This window comes from Ranitomeya variabilis, chromosome 6, assembly GCF_051348905.1.
Source record: "Ranitomeya variabilis isolate aRanVar5 chromosome 6, aRanVar5.hap1, whole genome shotgun sequence".
NCBI classification, from domain to species: Eukaryota; Metazoa; Chordata; class Amphibia; order Anura; family Dendrobatidae; genus Ranitomeya; species Ranitomeya variabilis.
The window spans coordinates 438,627,338-438,653,803 of NC_135237.1; the positions used below are offsets into that span (position 1 = coordinate 438,627,338).

Consider the following 26,466-nt stretch of genomic DNA (forward strand, 5'->3'; position numbering starts at 1 on the left):
GGCTGGGGTATACAAAACTCAGTGTTCAGAACACCGCTAAATCTGCAAAGAAAACTGTGATTTTTGTCAAAATCAGTTTGCATCCACATCGCTGGAATCCTGCCCTCAGAACACAGCAAAAACCTGGTGTGAGATTCCCTTTGACCACCCGAATCCAATCTAAACGTGTCTGTAAGGTAATCACCATCTTCCCTGTTTTTCCAGCATCGCAGCGGTACTCTTCGGGATTATGTGATCGCTCATCTTTTCTGGCTCGCACAGGGACTAGTGTGTGGGGCGATGCCACTTCCACCAATGTAAGCCTATGGAGCATCAGAATTAGGTTTCATGGACTTGCATTGTGAAAGCACCTTTTGGTCCACCCAAACCTGTGTATGTGCCAGTCGGATTTGAGGATACGTGATCCAGAAGAGCAATGCTGGAAACCGGCAGTTGCAAGTACGGTAGTTAAATGCACCTACACTACATTACAGACACATTTGGGAGCCACTAGGGAAGACAATTTTTGCCAGGAGTGCTTCATTAAGGGAGCCCAAAATAGTCCCTTTACCGCAAACACCAAGGAACCAGCACTTGTGTAATAGTGGTGAGGCATGGATTTTGCATTGGAGTCAGAGATTCAAGCTACACCTCTGACAAACCCTGTTTTTTAGTTTACGGGTGCATTTTTTTTTTTCTTTTTTAATATACCCAATAGAAGACTAGTTCTCAGTTACACAGAAATAAATACACGTTTACAAAAAAAAAAAAGTGTGTACATATGTATTAGTGTGCATATTCACTAGGAATTTTTTAAACATTTCAGGTGAAGATACTTTTTCTAAATTTCACTAATTTCTTCAAAAATTGATAAGGTGCAGTGTCTTAAGAAGGAAGTATCCAATTTTTATTAGTGACATGCAAGCTAGAAAACCCTACTCCTCCTGCTCGAAGGTAAAAGGTATAAGTAGTAATTGATAGTAAAAAGCTACACAAGCCATAGAAAAAGTGTTGTAAAATTGTGCCAAATTGCATTCAGTGTTAGACCAATCCGATAAATAGTGTATAACGTATGACGAACATTAAAAGTAATTTGGCTTCAGAATACAAAAAAAAAAAAAAAAAAACTACACATAGAAAAAGCAATATACAGACACATATCATCCATCGTGAGAACTGTCAAAGGTTATATCCAAAACTCTTAATACAAAACCGCTCAATATACAATATTTTGCTTTGAAAATGTATTTCTACTCTAATTTTTATACCGAGGGCAATGTTTAAAATTTGTGTTAAAACGCAATTGATATTCCTTATAAACGGACTGAATTGCACATTTTTTTAATTGGATTTAGCTTTAAAATGTGGTAAGAATTTAGACCTAGGCAAAATTTTTTAAAGAATTTCTACTTGTAGACAAAAAGCTCATTTATTTCTTTGCACAGACTTCTGCTAGTGTCCTGAATTTAGGCTCTAATTGGTTTAAAAAGTCCAGTTTGTCATCCTCTCGAAGTTCGCTGCAGCAGCCTACAGATCCAGCCACAGATCCTTTTCCCTCATAGTTGTACGGCACAACATAATCCTCGCCACGTTGATGGTCTTCATCCTGTCCGCACATGTATAGTTTCTGCCAATGGAAAATAAACAAAATGTAATATACGGTACTTATAAAGGCAACAATATTCATGAAATGATGTTACTTTTGCAGGCTATAATCCTCACTCACTTTGATTTCTGCTCAAAAAGAAATGTGTTTGCTATGGGTGGCCGACGCTTTTTAAAGTCTTTTATGCACGAGGGAATATGCAGTTTTTATTTATGTATGCAATAGTTGGACATCTATGATAACAAACAACCTATCCTTTAGTAATTCATCAAATTCAGCTACAATAGAAACATATCTCCGACAAAGCATCACATGAAAGTACTTACATCTCCAAGATGAGTGTTCACAAAACTGTGCCACTCTCCATAATTGTGTCTGCTTCCATCCATCATGTGATGTCCATCTCTAAGAGACTGGTATGTTAGTCTGCCACCAGTGGAGTCTGAATGCAGATTGGTTTGTTTTATGGTCTGCGTTAGGTGTTGTCCCATTTGGGAAACATTTTGTCCACCTTCATGTCCACTGGGTGGAGCATTTCCGACAATATCAGGATTTACCATGATCACAGGAACTTTATAATTGCTTTCCTGTAAGATAATGAGATCACTTAATAGTCGATAGTACTGAAACGTAGAAAGTAACCAATCTTAAACAGGCCTTTGTCCATCCAATATTTTTAAACAGAAGGGTGCGATTACGTTTAACTTTTGCTGGCATCCACCGTGCCCCGCTCTATTATAGCGAGGGTGGCATCAATGTCATGCAACTAGCACCACAGCAACTGCTACTTTCAGAAATGGCTTCAATTTCAGCAACTAAACCCCTTAGATGCTGTTGCCAATCTTGAAAGTAGCATTTAAGTGGTTTGAAATAGAGGAGATGCTCCTCTATTTGGCGAGTGCCGGTGGTGTGGTCATGGCAATCTGAGATCCATAAAAGGTTCCCAGGTGTATGCCATAGGAGAATGTCAATTATATAAAGCGATCACAGGTTCAAGTTAGTGGGACTAATTAAAAACGTTTTAAAAGAATTAGCATATGTGATATAGCAACAGTTATCTGAACTGATATAATACGGATCACATATGGTAAATGTCGAAACAGAAAAAACATGGAACAGGAAAAGAAAGTTCTATGGACCTTAAAATATTATCAATAAAAACTATGGCTCATCCCACACACAAAACTACATAAATAAATAACAAAATAAAATGTTCTTTATTTTTTATCACCACAATTCTACTAACCCATAGAACAAATTTACCAGGTTAATTGTACAGCAAAGTGACCATCGTAAAAACAAAACCATTCTACCCTAAATTACATTTTTACTATTTTTATAGCATACTATACTGTATAGTAAAATTAATGATTCTATTCAAAACTACATTTCTCCTTGCTAGAAACAAGTCCTGCATAGCTATGTCGACAAAAATAAAACAGTTACAGCAGGGAAAAAAAAAAAGTCCCATACACTCACCATAACATCTGCTCCAGGTGCTTCAGTGTTGTTGATAAGTAGATTTTGCTGTGGTCCATCATCAATGAAGCCCCCTTTAGCTATACCTGCTCCAGATCCGCACAGGCAGGCCGTTAACAAACCTATAGGACATAGAAACATAATAAATATTTACATGATACCCCTCCCACAAAGTATTATCATATGGCCAAGCTGTCACTATGTTCTGGCTGTGACCATAGTTGAACGTTTCAATTAATAATAACTATGAATACAATCCTTTCATATCATCACTGTGCTGGATATTTCAGCCATAATGCTCCTGTTTGTAATGACCAATGAAATCACAAGATTCCTGCCGCAAACTGGATGGGTTTCTAACATAACTGTACGCAATCTGAGATAATTCTGACCCCACCAACTTTAATTACCGGGACACAATCAACAGCAGTCATAGCATGTAAGGTGTAGAACATACATAGAGGAGGATGCTTTATTTGTGTGGTCACCCCCACAACATGATCACGATATACAGACAGGTTACCGCAGCAGTGACCAGAGTAAACCACCAGGTCTATAATTGGTTGCCTATAACTGGTGCAACATTACTAGGAATTCAAAACCATTAAAGAAATGATCAAAGGAACACTGATTGAGGTTAACCAGAATGAAAAAAAAATAAAAATAGTGTTTTACATTTAAAAAATAAAAATCTATTTGGATTTAGATAGCCAATCAGAAAAAGAAAACCCACAAACACACAGTTTATAAAAACGAATGGCTGTTCGAAGATTGGAAAAAATTAAAACAACGGCTTGGTGTTTAAGACAAACATTTTTTACTTTCTTGAATGTCTTTATTCCACAGACAACTGAATAAACAAGAACACAAATAAAAATTAACTTACAAAGAAGTAACGCGAACAGCAGTGCTGACAGGACCATGACGAGAATAGCCAGACCTCCAAGAGAAGTATTTTTATCAGCCGCTCGGTTGGTGCAAGTGAGACTATCAAAGCAATCGCACTTTCGAACAACGATTTCCTGTGTAATGCCATAACCTTGCTTGTCAACTATTTTCATTGGAACTACGTAAGTTCCAAGTGGAAGGCTGCCGATTTCTTCTATACGTGCAGAATTTCCTACAGAAAAGAGATATAAATGTGGGCAAATGTAATTTGTTACCAGTTTTTATGTATTGGGCATAAATTGCGCTTTTGGGTTCATAAATAAAGTCGTACAAAACAATTAACACTGAAATAGTCTACCAATAATTTAGGACAGCTATAAATTACTCAGGGGCATGGTTTTGATACATTTGCATATAAAACACCAACCAATGAAATTGGCAGGTCTAAATTAATTTGGTCACACGCTATTAAGAAAAAAAGATTATCCATAGTGGAAATATTCAGTATTATGGGAAGATTAAACTTTTTATCCATAAATATGTTGCCAATGGCATAAGGCACATCCAGCGACATAGTACATACCATCCTGAGTAGCAATGCGCCAGTTCTTTGTGACAGTTGCATCTCTGCTGCTATCCAAGGCAAAATTGTAGGGATTGCCATGGGGCACACTGTCATCATCACTTGCTTCAATCTCTGCATAGGTTCGGCCAAGTTGGCAAATAGTATATTCACTTCTTGGTACAACAGGAAAGTTGTCATTCACGTCTTCAATTGTCATTACTAATGTGCAGGTTCCAGATTTTCCACCTAGTTGTAAGGAAAAAAAATAAATAAATAAAATAAAAAATTTCTATCTATCTATCTATCTATCTATCTATATATATATATATATATATATATATATATATATATAACTAAGTTGCACTCTTGTTTAACCACAGTCATTTAACCCGTTATGTACAAATGAAAGGTAGAACATTTTCTAAAGAAAATTCACAGCAATTTTAAAGATTTTCACCTGCGGTCATTCAATAGCAAAATGTATCTCTTTGGCTAAACATCTGCCTTGGTTCTACCTTTTACTCTTCTAGGGAAAAACATGGTTGCATCATATCAAGATTAGAGAGCAACCAAATGAAGATATACCCAAGAATGATCAAAACGTGAAATAAGCTGCAACCTCTTGAGCTCATTCTTCATCCATCCTTGTGCAAACATTGACATTACGCATCTCTAGACTCAAAATGCAAGTAAAATAAAACCACATCAAAACAAATATTGATAATACAGAGGAGAAAAGCTTACTTTGATCAGTTGCCAAAATTGTTACATTGTATTGATGAGTTGGAATATCCTTAGACTCATAGTCCAAAACTTTTGCTGTTGTTATCCGGCCAGTATTTGCATCAACTTTAACCAAGGACAGACTATCTGTCAAAATCTTGTACCTGTGGTGAAGTATTCATTATTAGTACACTAAAATAAAAAATAAAGTGAACGAGAACCAGTGCATTTCAAGGAGGTGCCTAGGATTTCAAAAACATGGCTGCTTTAATACCAAAACATGTCCGCAGGCTGAGCATAATATTGCAGCTCAACCCTACTAGCCACAATGGAGCAGAGACACTGTAGCATGCACAACCCACGGTCAGGAATGGTGCAGTCACTGGTCGCAGCCAGGATTTTCTAATCCTGCACAGTCCTTTTAAGAGTGGATAAATACAAAGGCACTTACTGAATTCCAGAGCTGCTCTTAGTCTCAGGGTCAATTGCTGGGAAGTCAGTAACAACAATTCCGGCTGTCTGATTTTCTTTCACACGCACTTCTTTAATTACGGGTTGGCACTCGGGTCCCTCATCCACATCTTTGACAATGACCGTAACTGGAATAGTGTTTACACCACTGGTTTTTGTTCCGGCCTGTGTTACAAGGCTCACTTCATTAGCAACCGCCACTTGTAACACAAATCGTTTGGTTTCCTCATAGTTTATTGCCTAAAGACAAAAGGAAATTTTATTTGACAGTTGTCCACATTAGAGTTATTGCTGAATAGTAAATTTTAAACAGGATAGGGCCCATTCAAACGTCCAATTCTCACACAGGAGTGCCAGCTGTGGTTTTTACGAATAGCACTCATACCTGTAACAGTCGATGGGTCCCATTCACATGTCCGTGATTTTCACAGACAAAGGTTGTTGGAAAATCAAGGAGTCGGGTCAAAATCGGCAATGCAAATTAATGTGTCTGAAAATATCGGACAGCGATAGGGAATTTAGATTGTGAGCCCCATCGGGGACAGCGACGATAATGTGTGCAACCTGTAAAGCGCTGCGGAATATGTTAGCGCTATATAAAAATAAAGATTATTATTATTAACACTGACAACCGCAGAATGCCGTCTGATTTTCACTGTCAGAATGGAGATTTTTTATTTTAATGAAAGTCTGATCTAATAAAAATCAGCCCATTTTTCATTATGTGAAAGTTGGGAGTGTGAATGAGCTCTGAGTATAACAGTCATGTATGGTAAGAGGATGCAGTCCATCACATATTCCATATGTAATTTAGTACAGGATTGTACACCGCGCCCTTGATCTGCATATGAAGCATGGCAAGCCAGACAAATAATCACATAAAAAAACATTAAAACTATTTTCTCATTTTATGTCCAGCTACCTGCTTGCCAAAGGCAGGGTGCTCCTCATTACTGACAGTACGGAATAGTGGCATGGTCGCAGCTCTGGTCCGAACTCGGTGCTCTTCCATGCTACAAGCAGAGACAGCATTGCATATGCAGCTCAGAGGCTGACCAGACCGAGCCAGCTTGTGAGTAGAGTTGAGCGAATTTGTTCAGGTTCCCTCTTATTAGGCAAGCTATAGCTCTTACCGAATAAGCTGCAGAGGAAACCTGCAGGATACCGCTGGCTGATCGGTGCCGCAGCTGCATGTATCGCGGCTGTGTCACAGTCACAGCACATGCATGGGCTCTCAATGCATGGGTTGTGACTGTCACAAGCCAGTGGTCTTTGCTTAGGACACTGGGGGCTACTGGAGTCTGGACGGAAAAAAAATTAATTCTGTAGTACACTGCTCATTGCTCAAAATTAATAAAAAACAAACTTTAAACTAATTTGGAATTTTACCCATTTAAGAAGACGTGACAACCCCTCGGTTAAATGGGTATATACACAAGAATGAGAGGATGGGATTATTACAGATACTAAGTTATAGATGTCATTTTACCACAGAAATAGCACCACACATGTCTAATGGCTAAGTCTAGTACTGCAGCTCCACCTCATTCAAGGAAAAACATTACCATACACAACAAATGGCAGAGAGAAACTCTGTTACAGGGGAAGAAAATACCTTCAAGAGATTTCCTCCGTATATCTTAGAGGAAACCATCACACTGGTCATTTATTTGTATGCAACAGAAGTCGCAATATTATATAAAAATATGAAGTCTTTACCTTGATAACACGGAGCATTCCCTCATTTGTTTTTGGATCAGTAGTAATATTAAAATGACCCAACCCGTTTCCTTGGGTGATGGAAAACAGAGCTCTCCAGTTTGACGTGTTAACCAGGTCATCGTCTAATATGGGGATTCGCAGTATGACCATTCCACTTTCATTTTCATTTACTTCTACTTCATACTGATGGAAAGAATCATAGGAATATTAGTAAATGTGGAATAAAGGACACAGATGAAGATGATTTATTCACAGATTGGAGTACTTGGAAAGGTCCCTTCTTGTAGTAAATGCGGCACTTTATTCTACAGTCATTATACGTTAGTGTATCAAGGATACTATACAAAACGGAAACACTTACCGACTGCTTAACGAAGGTGGGAGCATAATCATTGACGTCCACCACAGTTACAGACATTGTTCCGGTGGAAGATAAAGCCCCTATACCGCCTCCCATATCACGAACTTCAACTATAAGGGTGTAGTGGTCTTGAGTCTTGAACATAATCAAATACAGCACATAGAAGTTAAAATATGGAATCAACAGTCTGTAATGAGAAGTTCTATTTCATTCTTCTACAAAGAATTTCTAATTTAACAACTTGCTGGCGTTCCCTCTTATTTGACTTTTTGAAGAGTTTTTGAGTTCCTATTTCAATAAGTTTCTTGGGAAACATTTAAAAGGACTGATTGGGGAAAATGTTACATTCTTGCAAAAGGGAATAGGATGTTAAAAAAAAAAAAACCCTCGGCAATTTCTGACTTCCTGGCATCCACTAGTATCCTGCACCGGCCATTTTGTAGTCTAAACAGAGAAAGGAAGAGGAGAAGTCACAGTTCAACTAGCCATTGGAATGCTGCATCCTGTGATTGGAAGCAGTGTTCAAGTGACTGGACAGTGTGTGATCAGATAACCATCGATGTGCTGCTCAAAGTCACCGGCAAGGTATTATTTTGCCCAGACAACCCCTTTATGGTGCTTATGGATACACACAATATTGCAGAAGTGAAAAGCCTGTTGCACCTAAACTCCTGTCCATACAGCATCAGTAAGGGTGATACTAAATTAGTGAAAGAGGATGAAGCTGATCTGGGATCACATACAATATCACATATAGTTAAACCACGTTCAGAATTTTACATAAGTATTGTAAGCCAAAACCAGGGGGGAAAAAGTGTAATGGAAAAAAGTCACCGTTTCTGCTTTTGGCTTACAAATATATGTAAAATACTGACCGTGTGAACATGGAATTACAAAAATCCTCATTCTGAAATTGAATACCCAGACATACCTACAAAATCTATTTCTAAATGAGAGACCTTCTGTATTATCAGAGGATGTTCACACAAACATCTTTCCATTCTAGATTTTGCTTCAGCTCCACATCAAAATCTGCCAAAATCCACGATTTACAAGCAGATGTGTCACAGATTGTAATGCAGATTGAAAAGAGAAAAATAAATGGGAAAAATCTGAAGCATGAATGGACTCGCTGTTAATTTATCATTCGAAGGTCAAATGACACTGGAGATTTTTTTCAGAGCGTGCGGATAGGATTTGGTAAAATCTCACTCCCGTTCATTGTGTGAAAGTGTTCATATCTTTACCCCGGGTTCTTGTAATACTATTTTCTATGAAAAGTATTTATGCATGTAATAACAGGCCATACAGAAGTGGCAGGTCTTCTAAAGTCAGTAGCCGACAGCCCGGGTTCACCAGCATTCTATTCTGTGTGCTCAGCTGCCCTCTTGCTGGAAACTCCAATGCCTAAACTAAAAAAACTCATGTGTCTGAAGAAAATGCAATACCTCTCTGTCGAGCCTGTTTGAAGCGGTAGTGATTATGCCATATTCTGGGTGTATGTTGAACATGCTCGGTGATGGAGGAATTTGTTGAAGAAGAGCATATCTCAGAAGGGTGTGCCTCGTGCCTTGGAGATCTCTGTCTGTAGCATTCACCCTCCCCACAACACTCCCTACACAGGGAAATAACAAAATATTAATGCAAAATGCATGAGCAAACTAGTAAGTTTTATAGTTAAGATTAATAAAAAGTCATGAAATAAAATGACAATGCACTTTAGATATTTACTTTTGAAGAAAATGTTACCTCGAAGGCTCACTCACATGAGTGTGTACATCGGACAAGTGCTATCCGGTTTTTTTTTTTTTTTTTTTTTTTTTTTAAATCGGATAGCACTTGGAACAGCACCAATGTCTGATCTTTTCACTGATATAGAATCTGTCAGGTGGAGGAAGAAAAAAAAAAAAAAAAACTTGCAACATGCTGTGATTTCACTTTGAAATTGGATGTAGACCATTCATTAAAGTCTATAAGTGCGTGAAAAACATCGGACTGCCCTCATATAATCTGAGTGCAGTCTGATTTCCATAGTCTCATGGCATGGAGAAATTTTGTTCTCCATCTTCTACTCATGGTGTGCTCCAGTTCTCTCAACCGACACTTGGATCAAATTCTGATCAGTGTATCATTTGTATAATCAACCTGATTCTCTCAGGTAAGGGAACCGACAGTTGTGTGAGTGAGACTTAAAAAAGAATGTATCATCAGAAGATGACCTAATGTATAATTGTGGTAAAGGGAGCCTGAGATGCTGCCTGATCCAAGGCCAGCAGGTATCAGACGCTGACTGAGTGATGGCAGACATGTATATTTGACACTGAAACATACTTTACCAGCTGCCTGGGAACTAAGCCTCCACACACCCACTCCCCCTTGAGCGATGGGAGTCCACCTTTGTGAATGTATACAGAGAGACCTTTCAGTCATTGGCAGGGGGAGGACAAAAACCACTGGGGACCTGCCTTTTCAACTAGTCACCTGTGTGCTTGGTCCCCAGTCAGCATTTAAATGCAGATAGCATCTGATGCATCCGACTTATGTATCGGGTAGCATGTATCCACTGTCAGCTTCCCTTTGACACAAAAAATACCCAATTGTATAAATCAAGCTTCTGATAACACGTTCCCTTTATGAAAGGAAGTCTACCAATCCAAATAAACATCTTGAGAAATGCCATAACATTACGTCAGAAGCGCCAACTGTTTGATCCGCGACCTCAAGCTTAAATCCCTGCCAAATCCTACATCAAAAGGGTTGTGGTGCTCAATAAAGTGCCTGAGCTCAAGTGAAGCCTTAGGGTATGTTTCCACGTTCAGGAAACGCTGCGCGCTGCGTATTTGACGCTGCGCAGAGCCGCAGTGTCCAGATGTTACAGCATAGTGGAGGGGATTTTATCAAATCCCGTCTCCACTATGTGTGGTAACTCGCACCCAGTGGCCCTGTGATTCCGGACTTGCGGCGCGCCTTTTAGGATCGCAGCATGTCCGTTTACCTTGCGGCGACGCTGCGCCACCACAAGGTAAGACACAGGGCCCTATGTGTGGGGTGCGATGATTCCGGATGTGTACAATGAACGCATCCGGCATCATCGCGTCACAGAAGGGGGCGGGGCTTAGGGCGGAGCGGGTTTGCCGCTCCGTCCAAACCGCCGGCCATCCTGAAGGGGCACACATACCCTAATGTGCGGAAACATTCTCAAATCTCCAGTCTGAAAATTCTGAGCAGTAATGGTAATTGTTTTGTTCAGTAGGCTGACCGGCCTGTATAGAAATGCCCACACCCACTGTAATTCAGTCCTGACAAGTAGAGTTTACGTGCAACAGAAACAATAATACCAGCAATTTCATTTGATATATTTTATTCTGTAAAGCCATCTCATATGACACAACTATAAAATGGGCCGACTCCTAAAATATATAATAAATTGGGTTCAGTAGTTCAGTGCTGTAAATGGCTTCAGAATAATTTGGGAAAGTTATGAAATGTCCTATAAATGTCTGTTCCTGATCTAAGGATCTTGGATTTTAGTTGAGATGAATCTGTGCTGCACTTTAGGCACATGCTCAGTAGTGACCAGAGCTGTGAAGTCGGATACATGGAGTTGAAAGTCAGGGGAAAGTCAGAGATTTGGCTTACCGTCTTCACAGCCCTGCTCTTAACTACATGTAAATGCCAATCGTCAGATGGGACTGAACACATAGGTAGATATGTTTTCTTTTTTTGCATGCTAAAGTGCCTCATATACATAGAAAGTAACCATTATAAGACCACATGGGTAGATACAAGACTTGGATGGCAGCATATATAAAAGAGTATGTTAATGCACCAATGTGACAGGAAATAATATTGCCTAAGTTTTGACTTACCAGCTTTGCTATGCTCCAGAACTTCTGCACAAAATAAGGCTTCTGTAAAAACCGGTGCATTATCATTGTCATCTTCCACTATGACTGGCAGGTCGAGGGGAGATTCAGGTGCATAGCCATCTTTTGTTTTTGCATAAGCCATAAGCTACAAGCAAAATACAAAGAATATTTGAAAACACAGTGTAAAAGTCAGATGCCAATAAGCCTTATACATGCATTATTAAATGTAATGTGCTTTTCTATTCCTAGACTAGGCCATGAAAAAAGTTGGCAAGACAATCACTAAGTCTAAGGCTAAAAGCTTACATTCCCCAATTTACTATTTTAGGAGAATAAAGTAACAATATAGCAAATGATAAAACGCTCATTGAACTAGTCAATTTTTCTTAATTCCTTACGGTTTAACATCTCTGCTTGCAGAGGGACAATCAGAACATTAATTGTTTTACATCCAGAAGGTGACAATGTTTGGAACAGTTCATTCATTAAAGGGGTTGTCCACTCCTAGGACAACCCCTTCTCGATCCAAATCCCCCCCCATGAAAATAAACACTTCTACTCAACTTTCCTGCCGGCGCTGTTCCAGCGGTGTTGGCACTCGCGTTTCATGTACAGTTATGACATATGAACCCTGCATGCCAAAAAGCGCTGGTGTCTCTGATCCCACCTTTGGACGTATACGTAATCGAGGAGAAGTCAGATCTGCGGCTGGCAGCTCACTACCTCTTGATTATTTATACGTCCAAAGGCAGGGAGTGTGATGCCAGGGCTGACTGGGGACAGGGCTCACGAGTCATAACATTAGGAGAGCCATGTGCTGACACCGCTGGAACAGCGCTGGCATGGGAGGAGAGTATAATTGCTTTTATTTTCATGGAGCCTAATATTCAGATCAAGAAAATGTTGTACGAATAGTGGACAACACCATTGATTGTAAACTATGTTCTGTTCTCACATAAGGAAAAGAAAAAAATATATATATACCTGGAAGAAAGGAAATTCTTCACGATCAACTGGTGCAGTAATGTATATATCACCAGTTTTAGGATTTATCTCAAACAATCCAACAGGGTGCTGATCTACCCCCTGTCCTGTGATGGAGTAGTAGATTTCATATTCTAATTGAGTGTCAGACTGGATCTGCAGGAGAAAAAAAAATAGATTTTTTATTTAAAAAAAACATGTCAATTTACCAATGCTAACTTTGTAGGAAGACGTGCTGTACGACATGCTAGGAGTTTGAGAGAATGGCAAAACATGTCTAGCTATGCACCCCCCTAAACTTGGCCGAGAACAGAAAACAATAATCACTATGATGCATGGAAACTGAGCAGGCAGTTAGGTACCTAGAAGAACAGCACATGGCAAAGTCAAAACTCAGCATAAGAACCTGCTGCTGGTTCTTCTTCATCCGCCTTTGTGTATGTACACATATATTAAAAGGGAACCTGGCACTAGATTCATGCTACCCAAAATACAACTGCATCCAGGCATGTTCTACGCTAAACCAATGCGGCAATTGAAAGTAAACAGTCTGAAACCCAGGCACACCCTAGGAAGAGACTTTACTAGTCCATCCTAGTCCCAAACCAGCTTCAACCTGCCCCGCTTTAGTTGACTGACAGGTCTCTAGAGCCGAGGAAAGGAGAAGACTGCCACGCTTTCAAAACATATACATATATATATATATATATATATATATATATATATATATATATATATATATATATATATATATATATATATATATATATACATATATATATATATACACACACATACACACATACATACACACACGACTAACTATACATATTTTATTTTAATTTTTTTTTCATTGTAATCACTCCCAGTGCCTGTATATATAAGGAGAGTGCATGCAGTTGCCTACCATCGTCATTGGACCAACATGCAAACACCTTCCTTGGCAAATTTCGGTGATAAATGCTTTTGGCTCACAAAGTTATTCATTATCACTGATTGTATCTGAGTAATTCGGCTGTAGTTTAGCTGTATACAGACTAGTGATGAGCAAATATACTCGTTACTCGAGATTTCCTGAGCACGCTCGGGTGTCCTCAGAGTATTTTTTAGTGCTCGGAGATTTCGTTTTTATTGCCGCAGCTGAATGATTTACATCTGTTATCCAGCATAATTATGTACATGTGCCTGGTTGCTAGCATCTATAGCATCCCTAGTGCATTAAAATTAGTGGTAATGACCCCTTCACTTCACAACAACAGTGATGTTTTAATTAGCAGGAAAACGTTTTTTTTTCCCCATTTTCTGCCATCTAAATCTGGGGTGTGTCTTGGTGTACAAAAAAAAAAAAAACAAACAAACAAAAAAAAAAACACTAATATAAATTAAAAAATATATACGGTATATTATAGGTTACCCGTTCAACGAAGCATGGATATTTTCCTCTATAGTTCTCATGGACTGAAAAGGGCATAGGACGCCATCTTCTTTTTGTACGCTTTAATAGTTCTCTGGCCTGTCTTGTTTTTTTAACCTAAAAAAAATAAAAAATAAAATATACAGAACAAATATTAACACAAACAGGGAAAGATTCTAAATTGCAGAGCTTTAAGACTTCATGTACTCTCTCCACTGTTCAGCATTGCTTTAATGCATTGATGGGGGTTTTCCACTTTTGGAAGAGTGGATCCCTCCAGTGATTTAAAACAAAAAAGACCAGAGCCACAGTAATCTGCCTCCCATGATCAGCACCGGCTCCCCACAATGGCTCTGTTCTGTGCTTTGCTTGCAGTGGTCACAGCTCATATCACCGCTGCAGCCAAAACACAGACACATGAGCATCAGTGGGCAGGGAGCAGAAAACTAATCTTTGTTATTCTACATTATTCTACATTGCTGAAATCTAAAAAGTGGGAAAACTCCTTTAAAGTCATATTTTGGTGGCACTTTTTGCATTACAAATAATGTAATTCAGGAAGGAATCCGAGCCTCACAATCTAAAAATCACAAGAAATAACAAACTTAGCATGGAACAATTAAACAGAATGCCATGTAAATCAGGTCCAATGTTGTCACACTTTTCTTACCTGCAACAGATCACTAAAGCTTCTGCAGGGTTTCTCTGCAAAATTATTTAAAGCACTACACACCCTGCATTTTATGGTACTGGGCCAAATATTCTTTCATGACAAACAGGACAAATTATTCCAAGTTTTTATGCTGTTAAAGCAGAACTTTAGCACTTTTTTTTCCAGCTATAGTGTATGACCATAGCAGTGGGTGGAATTTCCGTTTCATGCAATCAGACGCTGTCTGACCGGACCAATAAGGGCCGGGGAAGTAGTTTCACCTCAGCTCTGATTCATTCTGAACAAATCATTACAAGCAACACTGTCTTGTCTTCTCTGTCTAACCAACAATATAGTAAACGCTCTCTTTTGTTGACAAGAGGTCACTAATTTCTCATATACGACAGTATGAAATAATCACCCATCAGATCCTTCTGGGCAGCTCTCGACCCTTCCATTCCAAGCTATCTCCACCATCCTCAGTATGACGCCCTGTAGCTCACAACATTGCCTTTCTTTTATAGGAGAAAGGATATTAGGCGAGTGCATACAATGATTAGCTGCACAGTAACAAAACTTCCCTGACTCACACTGCCCCTTTGTTCTATCCACAAGTGCTGTGTGCAGAATTTCCAGTGTATTGGACTAAAAGCAATTTCCCAGTGATCCCCTGCCTCCTGCTGGTAAGAGCTGACTGGGAGAAACTATCAGAAGAAGGAGACACGGGCCAGACTGACATGACACACACTGGATACATAGACTCTGTAGTTTGAAGTTATGTCAGGCAGGATACACTGAGCATTTGCAACATTAGGGGACAGTAGTTCTATATTACAGACTTATTTTTGGCCATCAGAAAGGACTCAAAGCTAGTATAGTAGTGTGATAAAACTTTGTCCCCTCTGCCTGAGACAAACCAGAGGCAACATGAAGAATGCAAGCTGCAGGATTGCAATGTGATTGAATTAGGGAAACTTTATCAGAGAGAAAAAAAAAGGAATCTGTGAGTCTACAACGGATTTCATTAATTAAAAGCATTAATTTTTTTTCACTTGTGATTATTAAAAATAAATAAATAAATAAAACACTTGTGGTGTCAAATCTTCTACTAAATCAGAGAGAGGTTGTTCCTGTTTTGTATCTGGATCCCCAGTAAAGCGCAGTATTCCTAAGAACAGCAAGAAATGTCATATGTTTGCTTTTGGAGTTCAAGATTTTACATGAGACTAAATTGCCTAGATTAATGGATTTACCTTTGATTCAGTTACAAGCTTCACAGAAATAATCTTCTCAGACGAGGAAACTTCATCTTTCAGAATAATTCCAAATGACAGGGGATGATCAGGTATTGTAATACGCTTCGTAGCATATATGGCGTAATGGGAATCCACATGTTCAACAACAAAATCAGGATTGTCTGTTCCACTGATAACATCATTGAGATGCATACATGATTTCAGGTTAACTAGTAAATAAATAAAAAAATATACGTAAGAAAAATACTATCTTTATCTACTGTCGGAAACATTCAGTGAACATCTGAGGATAAGAAACAGCACTAAACGTAAACCAATGTATTGGCTTTATAGGGGTTACACAATAGCGCTGAAGAATTTCAAGGATTTTTATACTACTGCCATCTTTCTAAGTGACAAATGTGTGGATTTCTTGTTACGCTTGTTATTTTTAAGTCGGACAGCACTAACCCATGTTACTCAATACTGCTGTTCAGATTAATCAAGTTTTTCTCGGTCCAAGTGACCATGGAAAAAAAAAAAAAAAAAGAGGGGGAGAGTCGTATTCGATTTTTACGGAAAATTTCTATAATAATACTGGGAAATTGTAGTCGCATGAAAGTGGATCGCACACTGACAAGAAACAGACACACGAATGGCGCATGGATAAAAATTAGAAGGAAAAAAAAATCTTTAGGGTACTGCAGACGAGCATATGGAAAATTGTTGGGAGTTTCAGCTAGAAAAATTGTATGATTTTTTGCCACACGCTTGTTTTGCAGGCACCCTAAAGATGAATTGTAGGCAAGCCACTAATTAAAGTCGGACAGCTTCACTGTGGTTATGTGGCATCCTATTAACTTGAAGTGCATTTAATACAAGTGGTAATAGATGTGGGAACCGAAGAATGTGGTCAAACCTTTTCCAGCTGAGGCAGCTTTTCATTGTAGACTATTCATTTCCTTAGAAATGACCAATTACTTCAGAGCCCCATTCTCAAGCAGGGTCTGCTCTTTAACATTTTGGGTAAGCTACATCCTCACTACTGATCTATTAGAGGATACCTGGTTGCATCAATGACCTAAAAATGGTTTATGCTATTCTGTCACTGTGGCTCACAAATCCAGATGTATCCTGTGCTTTAAAGCCTAGCAACACAATTACACCACACACGCCAACCATCTTTTCCAGGACTAAATATAATTCCAGTAACCCAAAAGCAGGCAATGTAACAACACTATAAAATAACCATACCTCACCAGGCAGTCTCATGCTGGACATGCCGGCATCACCGCCAAGTCCAGTTTATAGCTGCAGTAGTCATGTGAAATATATACATTATGAGGACCACCAGTGCAGCCAGTTATCAAAGGGTTATTTTACTAGATTATCACTTTCCCTGTGAGACATTCATCAAATCCTGGAAAAACTCTTTAAAATGTTAATCTAAATACAGGGAAGGTCTACAGTTACCTGGGTCAAGTAAAAAACAACTCACCTTTGCCAACCAAATATCCAGAGTAGATAACAGGTGGTACTGTGAGCTTCACTTTGTGGCATGACTTTCCCAAGACGATCAATGGCTAAAATAAAAAGAGAAAAATAAGTAATGTGCACTAGTCGTAATAAAAATATCTCTAGAATAAGATATCCAATTCATTCTCCTTATGGCTAGCACCTTGGCCCAGATTTATCATTGCCCTGTGCCAGTTTTTTTGCCTAGTTTTGTGCCTTTTTTGTTCACACCCAATTTACTATTCTATTTGTGTCTTTTTTAAAGTCCATTTTATATGTGCCAGCATGCTTTTTCTTCTGCTCTGTAGGTGGAAATCAGCGATTTCAGAGGTTTTAGGCCAGGTTCATATAGCGTTAGTTCAGTCCGTTCAACGCATGCATTAAATGGACTGCACCAACGCTAGTGCCTTTTAAGGGAACCTGTCACCCCCAAAATCGAGGGTGAGCTAAGCCCACCTGCATCAGGGGCTTATCTACAGCATTCTGTAATGCTGTAGATAAGCCCCCGATGTATCTTAAAAGATGAGAAAAAGAAGTTAGATTATAATCACCTGGGTGGGTGGTCCGATCCGGTGGGCGTTGCAGTCCGGGGCCTCCCATCTTCTTAGGATGACGACGTCCTCTTGTCTTCACGCTGCGGCTCCGGCGCAGGCATGCTTTATCTCCCTGTTGAGGGCAGAGCAAAGTATTGCAGTTTGCAGGCGCCGGGAAAGGTCAGAGAGTCCCAGCACCTGCGCACTGCAGTACTTTGCTCTGTCCTCAACAGGGCATGAAGACCAGAAGAGGACGTCATCTGATGAAGATAGGAGGCGCCGGGCCGGACCGCGACATCCATCGGATTGGACCGCCCCTGGGTGAGTATAAATCTAACCTCTTTCTAAGGCTATGTTCACACGGTGCGGTTTTTGCTGCGGATCCGCAGCGGAATTGCACTGCGGATCCGCAGCAGTTTTCCATGTAGGTTACAGTACAATGTAACCCAATGGAAAAAAGGACCCGCTGTGCCGACGATCCTTTTTTCCACAGGCAAATCCGCAGCGGTTTTGCCTGCAGAAAAAAGAAGTACCATGTCAATTCTTTCTGCGGATTCCGCAGCGGGTTTCCAGCAGCACCAATAGGAAACTGCAGTTGGAAACCCGCAGTGGAATCCGCAGAAGAAAAAGGATCAAAAACCGCAGCTAAAATCAGCGCTGAATTTAGCTGCGGTTTTTCAAAACAGGACCTGAAAAAAAAAAAGGATGAAAAAAAGGAACGTGTGAACGTAGCCTTATCATTTAGGATACATCGGGGGCTTATCTACAGTATTACAGAATGCTGTAGATAAGCCCCTGATGCCAGTGGGCTTAGCTCACCCTCGATTTTGGGGGTGACGGGTTCCCTTTAAAGATTGCGTTATGCAATCGCGATAGCGCAGATACTCTACCTACGCTAGCGGTGACGGACCCGGAAACGCTGCACACCGTGCCCGAGGGTACGTCACAGAATGACTGCACATCGCTAACACATGCCGATTATGACGTGTTAGCGATGTGCTACATAATGGCAGTCAATGGGTGCGCTGAAGCATCCGTTACATTACGTTAGTGCCGCTGTGTAACGGATGCCGTCAGCGCATTGCCATTAACGCAATGTGAACCTGCCCTTTGTCTGATCAATTTTGACTTGGGGAGGTGGAGGGAGGAGAAATGCATATATACTAGAATATATATGCCAGTATTGCAGCACTTTTTTTATTATTTTTTTGGCACCACTTTGCAATATGTGAGACTTTTGGAGCCAATAGTCACAAAACAGTTCAAGACAGATAAGACCACGTTCACACGATCAATATTTGGTCAGTATTTTACCTCAGTATTTGTAAACCAAAACCAGGAGTGGGTGAGAAATACAGAAGTGGTGACGTGTTTCTATTATACTTTTCCTCTGATTGTTGAACTCCTGATTTTTGCTTACAAATATGGAGGTCAAATACTGAACTTGTGCCCATGGCCTAAAAGTGACATTTTTATTTACTTGAACTTTGCACCAAATTCATGAACCGTGAGCACCATATTGAAGAATTTAGTGCCCAAACAAAACAAACAAAGAAAAAAAAAAAAAACACACAAGACAGAAAAGGGGAAAAAAATGCAAATGATGAATTGGGGTTTATTTCTTCCACCCAGAAAACTAAGGTAAGAACTCTAGCCCATCTGGAGCACGTCAGCTACTAAGCAAAATAGACAGAAACCAAGATCCACTCAGTTCTGCTTCAGCAAAAAGGACCTATTTGCAGCTTCCATTATTGTTTGGTCATAATGCTGGCAGACCTTTCTTTCCACCATCATTCTCCTTCTGACTGCACAGACCAAGCCCAGTGTTGTGCTGGGCACATATATAAGAACATGTGAAGAGATTTATGTACATGACGCGCTTGTTTATAACATGACGTTTTCTTGTCAGGACACATTTAACCATTTCTCACTTAAATCTTGCAGAATCTACTATAAACCCATTTTAAAAGTAAAAGAGGAAAGCTATAAAGCAGTGTTATCGGAAACCAATTAATCTGCTTGTCAGGAAGCTTCCCCATTGCCCACCCCTCCACATTCCTGTGTCTTGGTGCTGGGCTTTCGTCAGAAACCTGTGTTAGGGGTCATGAGACCAAGCCTCTCTGGACCAAATACATCAGCAGGTCTCCCTGAGAGGAACAGATCACTTTACTGCTTATCCTGGGAACAAAGGAGCAGTAGCTTGCAGGGTTCAAAAGGTTATTCAGAGAATTCACCATTTTGTAATGTATGGAAGAAAGAAAAAAACAAAAAAAAAAAACACCAGGTCTCACACCCTATTCTGGTTAAAGGGAACCTGTCACCCCCCCCCCAGTCGTTTCAAACTAAAAGAGCCACCTTGTGCAGCAGTAATGCTGCATTCTGACAAGGTCGCTCTGTTAGTTCTGGGTGCTGTAACTTGTAACTTGAGAAATAATCAGCTTTATATAATTTGTCTGAAATACCTGCTCCTCAGTCAAGTAGGCCGGCGTTTCCCCCCTGCTTCAGACAGCACACAGCTGTCACTCACATCTTCTTGGTGCCGGTCGCCGCCTCCTCCTCACTGCTGTTTTCAAAAGTAGCCGGCGCCTGCGCTCTTATCCCCCCTGCCTGGTGCAAGCGCAGTGAGCGCTGGCCGTCTTTCCTCATATGCAGCCCAGCTGACTGCGCCTGCGCGGCCGCCCTGCCTGTGAATCCCAGCCCCGCAATGTGAATAAATCATAAGTCACTGCGGGGCTGGGAATCACAAGCAGGGCGGCCGCGCAGGCGCAGTCAGCTAGACTGCATATGAGGACAGACGGGCAGCGCTGACTGCGCCTGCACCAGGCAGGGGAAAAGAGCGCAGGCGCCGGCTACTTTTGAAAACAGTGGTGAGGAGGAGGCGGCGCCCGGCGCCAAGAAGATGTGGGTGACAGCTGTGTGCTGTCTGAAGCAGGGGGGAAACACCGGCCCACTTGATTGAGGAGCAGGTATTTCAGACAAATTATAAAACTGATTATTTCTCAAGTTACAGCACCCAGAACTAAAAGAGCCACCTTGTCAGAATGCAGCATTACTGTTGCACAAGGTGGCTCTTTAAGTTTGAAACGACTGGTTTTTCAGTTCTTTACAATTCATTTTTAATTTCATACATCTTATGCCTCAACAACAACCTTTACTACAAAAAGATGCCCGATTACAATCCATTTTTCCAGACCCCCCACTACTGTGTTTTAGGCAGCCCTCAAAGCTGCCCCTCAGACCATGTGGGGTCATCACAACAGAACCAACCCCAATCAGAGGACAATAAAACATTCCTTTTCTAAGAACTGGCCCAATATTTATGGACGTAACTGTTTCTCACTCACGGTAATTCTGCTTCATGTCACCTTTCTTATCCATGGTTTTTTCTTTTTCTTTTTTTCTGTGCTATGTTGTGCATAAATATGTGATTCTTCAGAATTTGCATTAGTCTTTGCCTGATGAAGAGACCTGTGTAGTCTCGAAAGCTTGCAATTTGTTACCATCTTTTCAGTTAGCCATTAAAAGGTATCAACCACTGAGGACTCTCCATTCTAAATATTTTTCTATGCCTCGTTAAGACATCCATGTTGTATCAATTTTTTTTTTTTTCACAGCTATAACATGTATCCATTATAATCTATGTGGCTATGAACATGTCCGTTTTTCACAGACTGTGTCCGTACCAAACTCACAGGGACATGTCCATTATTCTTCAGGATCATGGATGAAAAAATCCAATACCAGTCTATTGGGTCCCTGAAAACACGTACAGCACACGGATGGTACCAGAGTACAGTTTATGTGTTGTCTGTAATTAACACGGCAAAGGATAGGAAAAGCTGTGAAATTTATTTATCCACCATCCATGAAAAACATGGATGACAATGGTGCCATTTTATTTCACGTGCGTGCTTAAAAACGGAGGTGTGAATGGGGCCTAAATTAAACCTGATAATGAATGACTTTACTTCTACTGAAGCTACATAGCTCTCTATGAATATCCTACATAAATAGCCATTCTCACTATCTATATAGCACCAACATTTCTCAGGTCGTCTCTTTTAAGGTCTGTGAAAAATGGCATTTGGGGGTCACACTAAAGGTCAAATTGGCTCCTGCAATGCTCTAACTGGTATACAGCATTTTGTAAGGATAACCAAGCTACCACTTGCCAACTTTGGACATATCATACGAAGACGGCAATCACTGGAGAAGGACAGCATTGTCTGACAAAACGAAGGCACAAGGAGAAGAGGAAGACCAGCAAGTGCAACCCTATGGCTTTTTTTCAACCAAAATATACGTGGAGAAGACCCTGATGAACCTATCTAGGCTTGCACAAGATTGATCTTCCTACAGGTCATTCATCCATCAAGTCGCCATGGCTTCAGATAGAGTCAGTTAAGCTAAAAAAATAAAAATAAAATAATAATAATCCCAAATACCCTTGGTTTTTGGCTAATGTCCAGTTCAGTGAGCCTTTGTGCAAAGCGTTGAGAGAAATAATGCTGCTTTTATTGGACCATTTTTACTCTAAAACCAAATAGGAAATTCTGTTAATCAGTTTTCACTCTATATAATTTACCGTTCCTTTTTTTTTTTTATTTAACAAATGCACTTGGTCTCCTGGTTGGTGGCGGGTTCTGCCTCATAGATGGCGGTGGATTTTGTCTAAATTGTTTAGCATTTTACAATGTCATATGCTTGTGGCATTTTTCACGTCACAACTCGTGATTTTATGAGAAATCTTGAAATCAAACGATCAATGAAATACACGACTTGTAATGAGAAGAAAATGCAGATAAGACACACTAATGCAAAAAATAAACGGGGAACTGTACCCTCCATTACAGAATCAGCCAACACAAAAAAAAAAAAAAAGCAATACAATACCAACCCGGCCTCTGTAATCATTATCACGCTCCAATGAAACAACACAAATAATAAGAAGCATATTAGGCAATTGCTGGACATGAAACTCCCTGACATACGAGTCTATTTGATCAGACTTAAAGGAACTTAACACGTATGAAAGCCGGGCTGTCACTGCAGCATTAACACGCAGGATTGTTATGTACAGCACAAAGAAAGGAGCTTTACTTCTACATTACTGCCGTATAGTGCTGGGTGAGACGTACAATCCGCCACAGCTACTGTACCAGACACTGTATCAGTACAATGTGATCCAAAACAGACACTTCTCAATAAAACAAAGCTTATTTTATGTTGTCATGAAAGCCCTGTATGGATTCTGATAGATAAAATTCACACTAGATATCATTTATTAGGAAGACCAGAGATTTACCCTTCTAACTATATATATGTATGAATGGCGTGTTACATTTAGGCCACGTTCAGTATTTGGTCAGTATTTTACATCAGTATGTGTAAGCCAAAACCAGGAGTGGGTGATAAATGCAGAAGTGGTGCATATGTTTCTATTACACTTTTTCCTCTGATTGTTTCACTCCTGGTTTTGGCTTACACATACTGATGTAATACGGAACGTGTGAATGGGGCCTTAAATTGTACTTGGCAAAATGTCATGGCAGAGATTTAAAACAAAAAAATAAAAAAGTGATCAAATCTCTTTCTTGACATTGATTTTAAGGCTTATCTGCCCCAAAACCCACATTTTTTTTTCTTTTTTTTGTGTGAATTTATAATCTCCGATAACTACAATCAGTCTAGATGAACCATACAAGCTATCAACAAGGGAGATGAGGAAAACAGGATCTATACCGTCTGCAAAAGAGACAACGTCCTCAGGTCTCAATTGTCGCCCATCAGCTATTCCTCATGAGCCCCAATTGTACCTCTCTCCTACTTTTACCATTTACTTATAAGAAATCAGACAGAATGTGTCAGCGAGTCCACACTAGGAAATAGCCGCAGTGTGGTGCTAACAATGCATAGCATCGCCCTGTCTCCACTGATGTTCAAGGCTTCCTGCCATGTTGCATCGTATCATTATACCACTTATGATTTATGCCTAAAATAATAGTCAAACAAGCCAGACCTGAAGCACCGGCCATCATCCACCGACACATTGTCTCACGTAACACTTTACGTATGTGTCACAAATGCTGCCCATATAAGTGCCATCCCAATGATGGGGCAATGGATTTCTCTCTACCCATGAGATTAGACACTGGAATATTGATAGTGTAGATGCCGATACCATACAAGAGTAACGAAAAGAGCCAAGGTATCCATTCACACCCAAACAATTACTACACCCCGACCTCCTCCGCACTACTGATACATACAGTGAGCAAACAAAGGGTTAAGTCCTGGCACACATTAACCAATATACTACATATCTAGCAATAAACAAAAAGCCAATATTTGGTAAATACACTGACACATAGTGACAATACTTAATCCTCTACAATCTGACACCAAATCATGGCCAAGCAGGGATGTAGCAGTGCTGGGTTTGGCATTTGGTAAAACTCATGGTGTTGTTTCCAACGTTTTACATGGGACTTTAGGTTAAAATGTAATGTAAAAGGACACAGTCAAACCATTAGGGTCAGATAGCGGGATTTAACAAATATACAAAAAAAAAATAATGACCAAGCGTCATCAGTGTTTAGGATCGGATTTGATCAGTGGCTGTTTTTACCATCAAGAGTTTCATCACCGATGAGGGTAAAAAAAATAAAATGAAAAAGGGTTTCTCTAACTTCTTTCACAGAGAAAGACGGACAGAACATTGATGGCATCTGAACGCTGTCTGAATTTTTCAAAGACCCATAGACTTGCATATATGGCTTTGATTGCGACTGGGATCAAAGTCAGACGTGTCCCTTTTATATCTGTGTGGATCAGTCAGTCCCAAAAACTACACAGACAAGTAAACAGCCTCATAGACTATAATATTATTATTATTATTATTATTAATTATTATAGCGCTTTACATGTGAGGAGGGGTATACATAATAAAAACAAGTACAATAATCTTGACCAATACAAGTCACGACTGGTACAGGAGGAGAGAGGACCCTGCCCGCGAAGGCTCACAGTCTACAAGGGATGGGTGAGGATACAGTAGGTGAGGAATAATAATAGGGGCAAGATCTAGCCATGATAAACACACATAGAGATTGTACATGAAAAAGTGACGTCTGGATGAGCCGTAAGGGGTAAAAGCATAGGATGCCATGTCTAAGTGGCTGTGGACACAATCTGCCAGGGCGGCACACACAGGACAATCAGAACCACTTCTATATAAGCTGAAGCCAAAACAAATAACACCGCCATAATTGGACCAGACTGAAACAAATCCCAGGAATATTTCCGCCACATCAGACACAACGCCGCCATTCATTCATCTCGCCTCCATCAGAAGCAGCGTCCTGTGCATTATTGGCATAAAAAGAGACTTTACATCATATGTCACAGCCATCTACAGGCAGGCGAGACTCCGAGAAGACTGAATGTGGCGGGTACAGATGTAGCAGAGCTGAGGTTCCCACTACAGCTGCCTGCACTGTGTATGTGTCACCCCAAACCAGGAGAGGGTGAAGCACAGAGGGGGCACACACACTCAGAAGGGGGCGCACACACTCAGAAGGGGGCGCACACACACTCAGAAGGGGGCGCACACACACTCAGAAGGGGGCGCACACACACTCAGAAGGGGGCGCACACACACTCAGAAGGGGGCGCACACACTCTCAGAAGGGGGCGCACACACTCAGAAGGGGCACACACAGCCCTGCTCTCTTACAGTGTGTGATGCCCCAGTATCTGACCCTAATAACACACTCGGCTCTGCTACATCGCTTACAATCAGGGCACCCTTGCACCCACGGATCGGCCACTAGGCTGCATGAGGAGCGGCCTGCCACATCGGACACTAGTAATAATGGCTCTCACCAGGAGCAGCGCCAGGAAGCAGCCCAGAAGACACCGCCGTCTGCAGCCCATGATGAGCAGGTCCCGCGGCTCCTGGTGTGCAGAGATGAAGGGTCACACTCCTGCAGGTTCGCACTCCTTCCTGTCAGTGTCCGCCGTTCCTGTGGGCTTCTCGGTGCGGCTCCTCCAGCACTGCACACTCAGCACTGCACACTCAGCTGCTGCCCGCCCTGACTTCCCCGATCACACTGCTCACCTGTCCCCTCCCTGGTGGAGGCCATAGAGGTGTGACCTCCCCGCCGGGCGGGGCCTCCCGAGTTTCATAAATAAACTTTTATTGACTCCCACCTGTGACTGTGAAGAGAGTCATATTCTGTTACCTGGGAGGGCAAAGTCCTCCGCCTTGTGTCACCGGCTTGTGAGTCAGGGCGACGTCCAGCTCCAGTCAGCCCCGGCCGGGAGCACAGGGAGCAGCAGTGAGGGAGGAGCGGGCGCATTCCTGGGTCCCTGCACAGAGCACCGCCATGATTCCTGCCGGAGACTGCGGTGATGCGGCGCCCAAGAATGTGGCCCTGGAGCTTCTGTGCAGGTCACCGGAGGCTCCGCC

General features: G+C 40.9%; 1 protein-coding gene across 1 annotated transcript; it reads right to left on the minus strand.

The window, feature by feature from the left end:
* Nucleotides 1-683: 683 nt before the first annotated feature.
* On the minus strand, nucleotides 684-26,466 carry LOC143782671 (desmocollin-2-like). Its single transcript, XM_077270395.1, has 16 exons — nucleotides 25,881-26,466; nucleotides 17,447-17,531; nucleotides 15,967-16,178; nucleotides 14,062-14,178; nucleotides 12,648-12,803; nucleotides 11,664-11,808; nucleotides 9,243-9,409; nucleotides 7,795-7,929; nucleotides 7,431-7,616; nucleotides 5,692-5,951; nucleotides 5,262-5,404; nucleotides 4,536-4,763; nucleotides 3,951-4,184; nucleotides 3,065-3,186; nucleotides 1,912-2,172; nucleotides 684-1,606 (listed from the first exon to the last, which is right to left on the minus strand). Exons 1-16 carry the CDS (start codon nucleotides 25,929-25,931, stop codon nucleotides 1,409-1,411), a joined length of 2,700 nt encoding a protein of 899 aa, XP_077126510.1. The 5' UTR covers nucleotides 25,932-26,466; the 3' UTR covers nucleotides 684-1,408.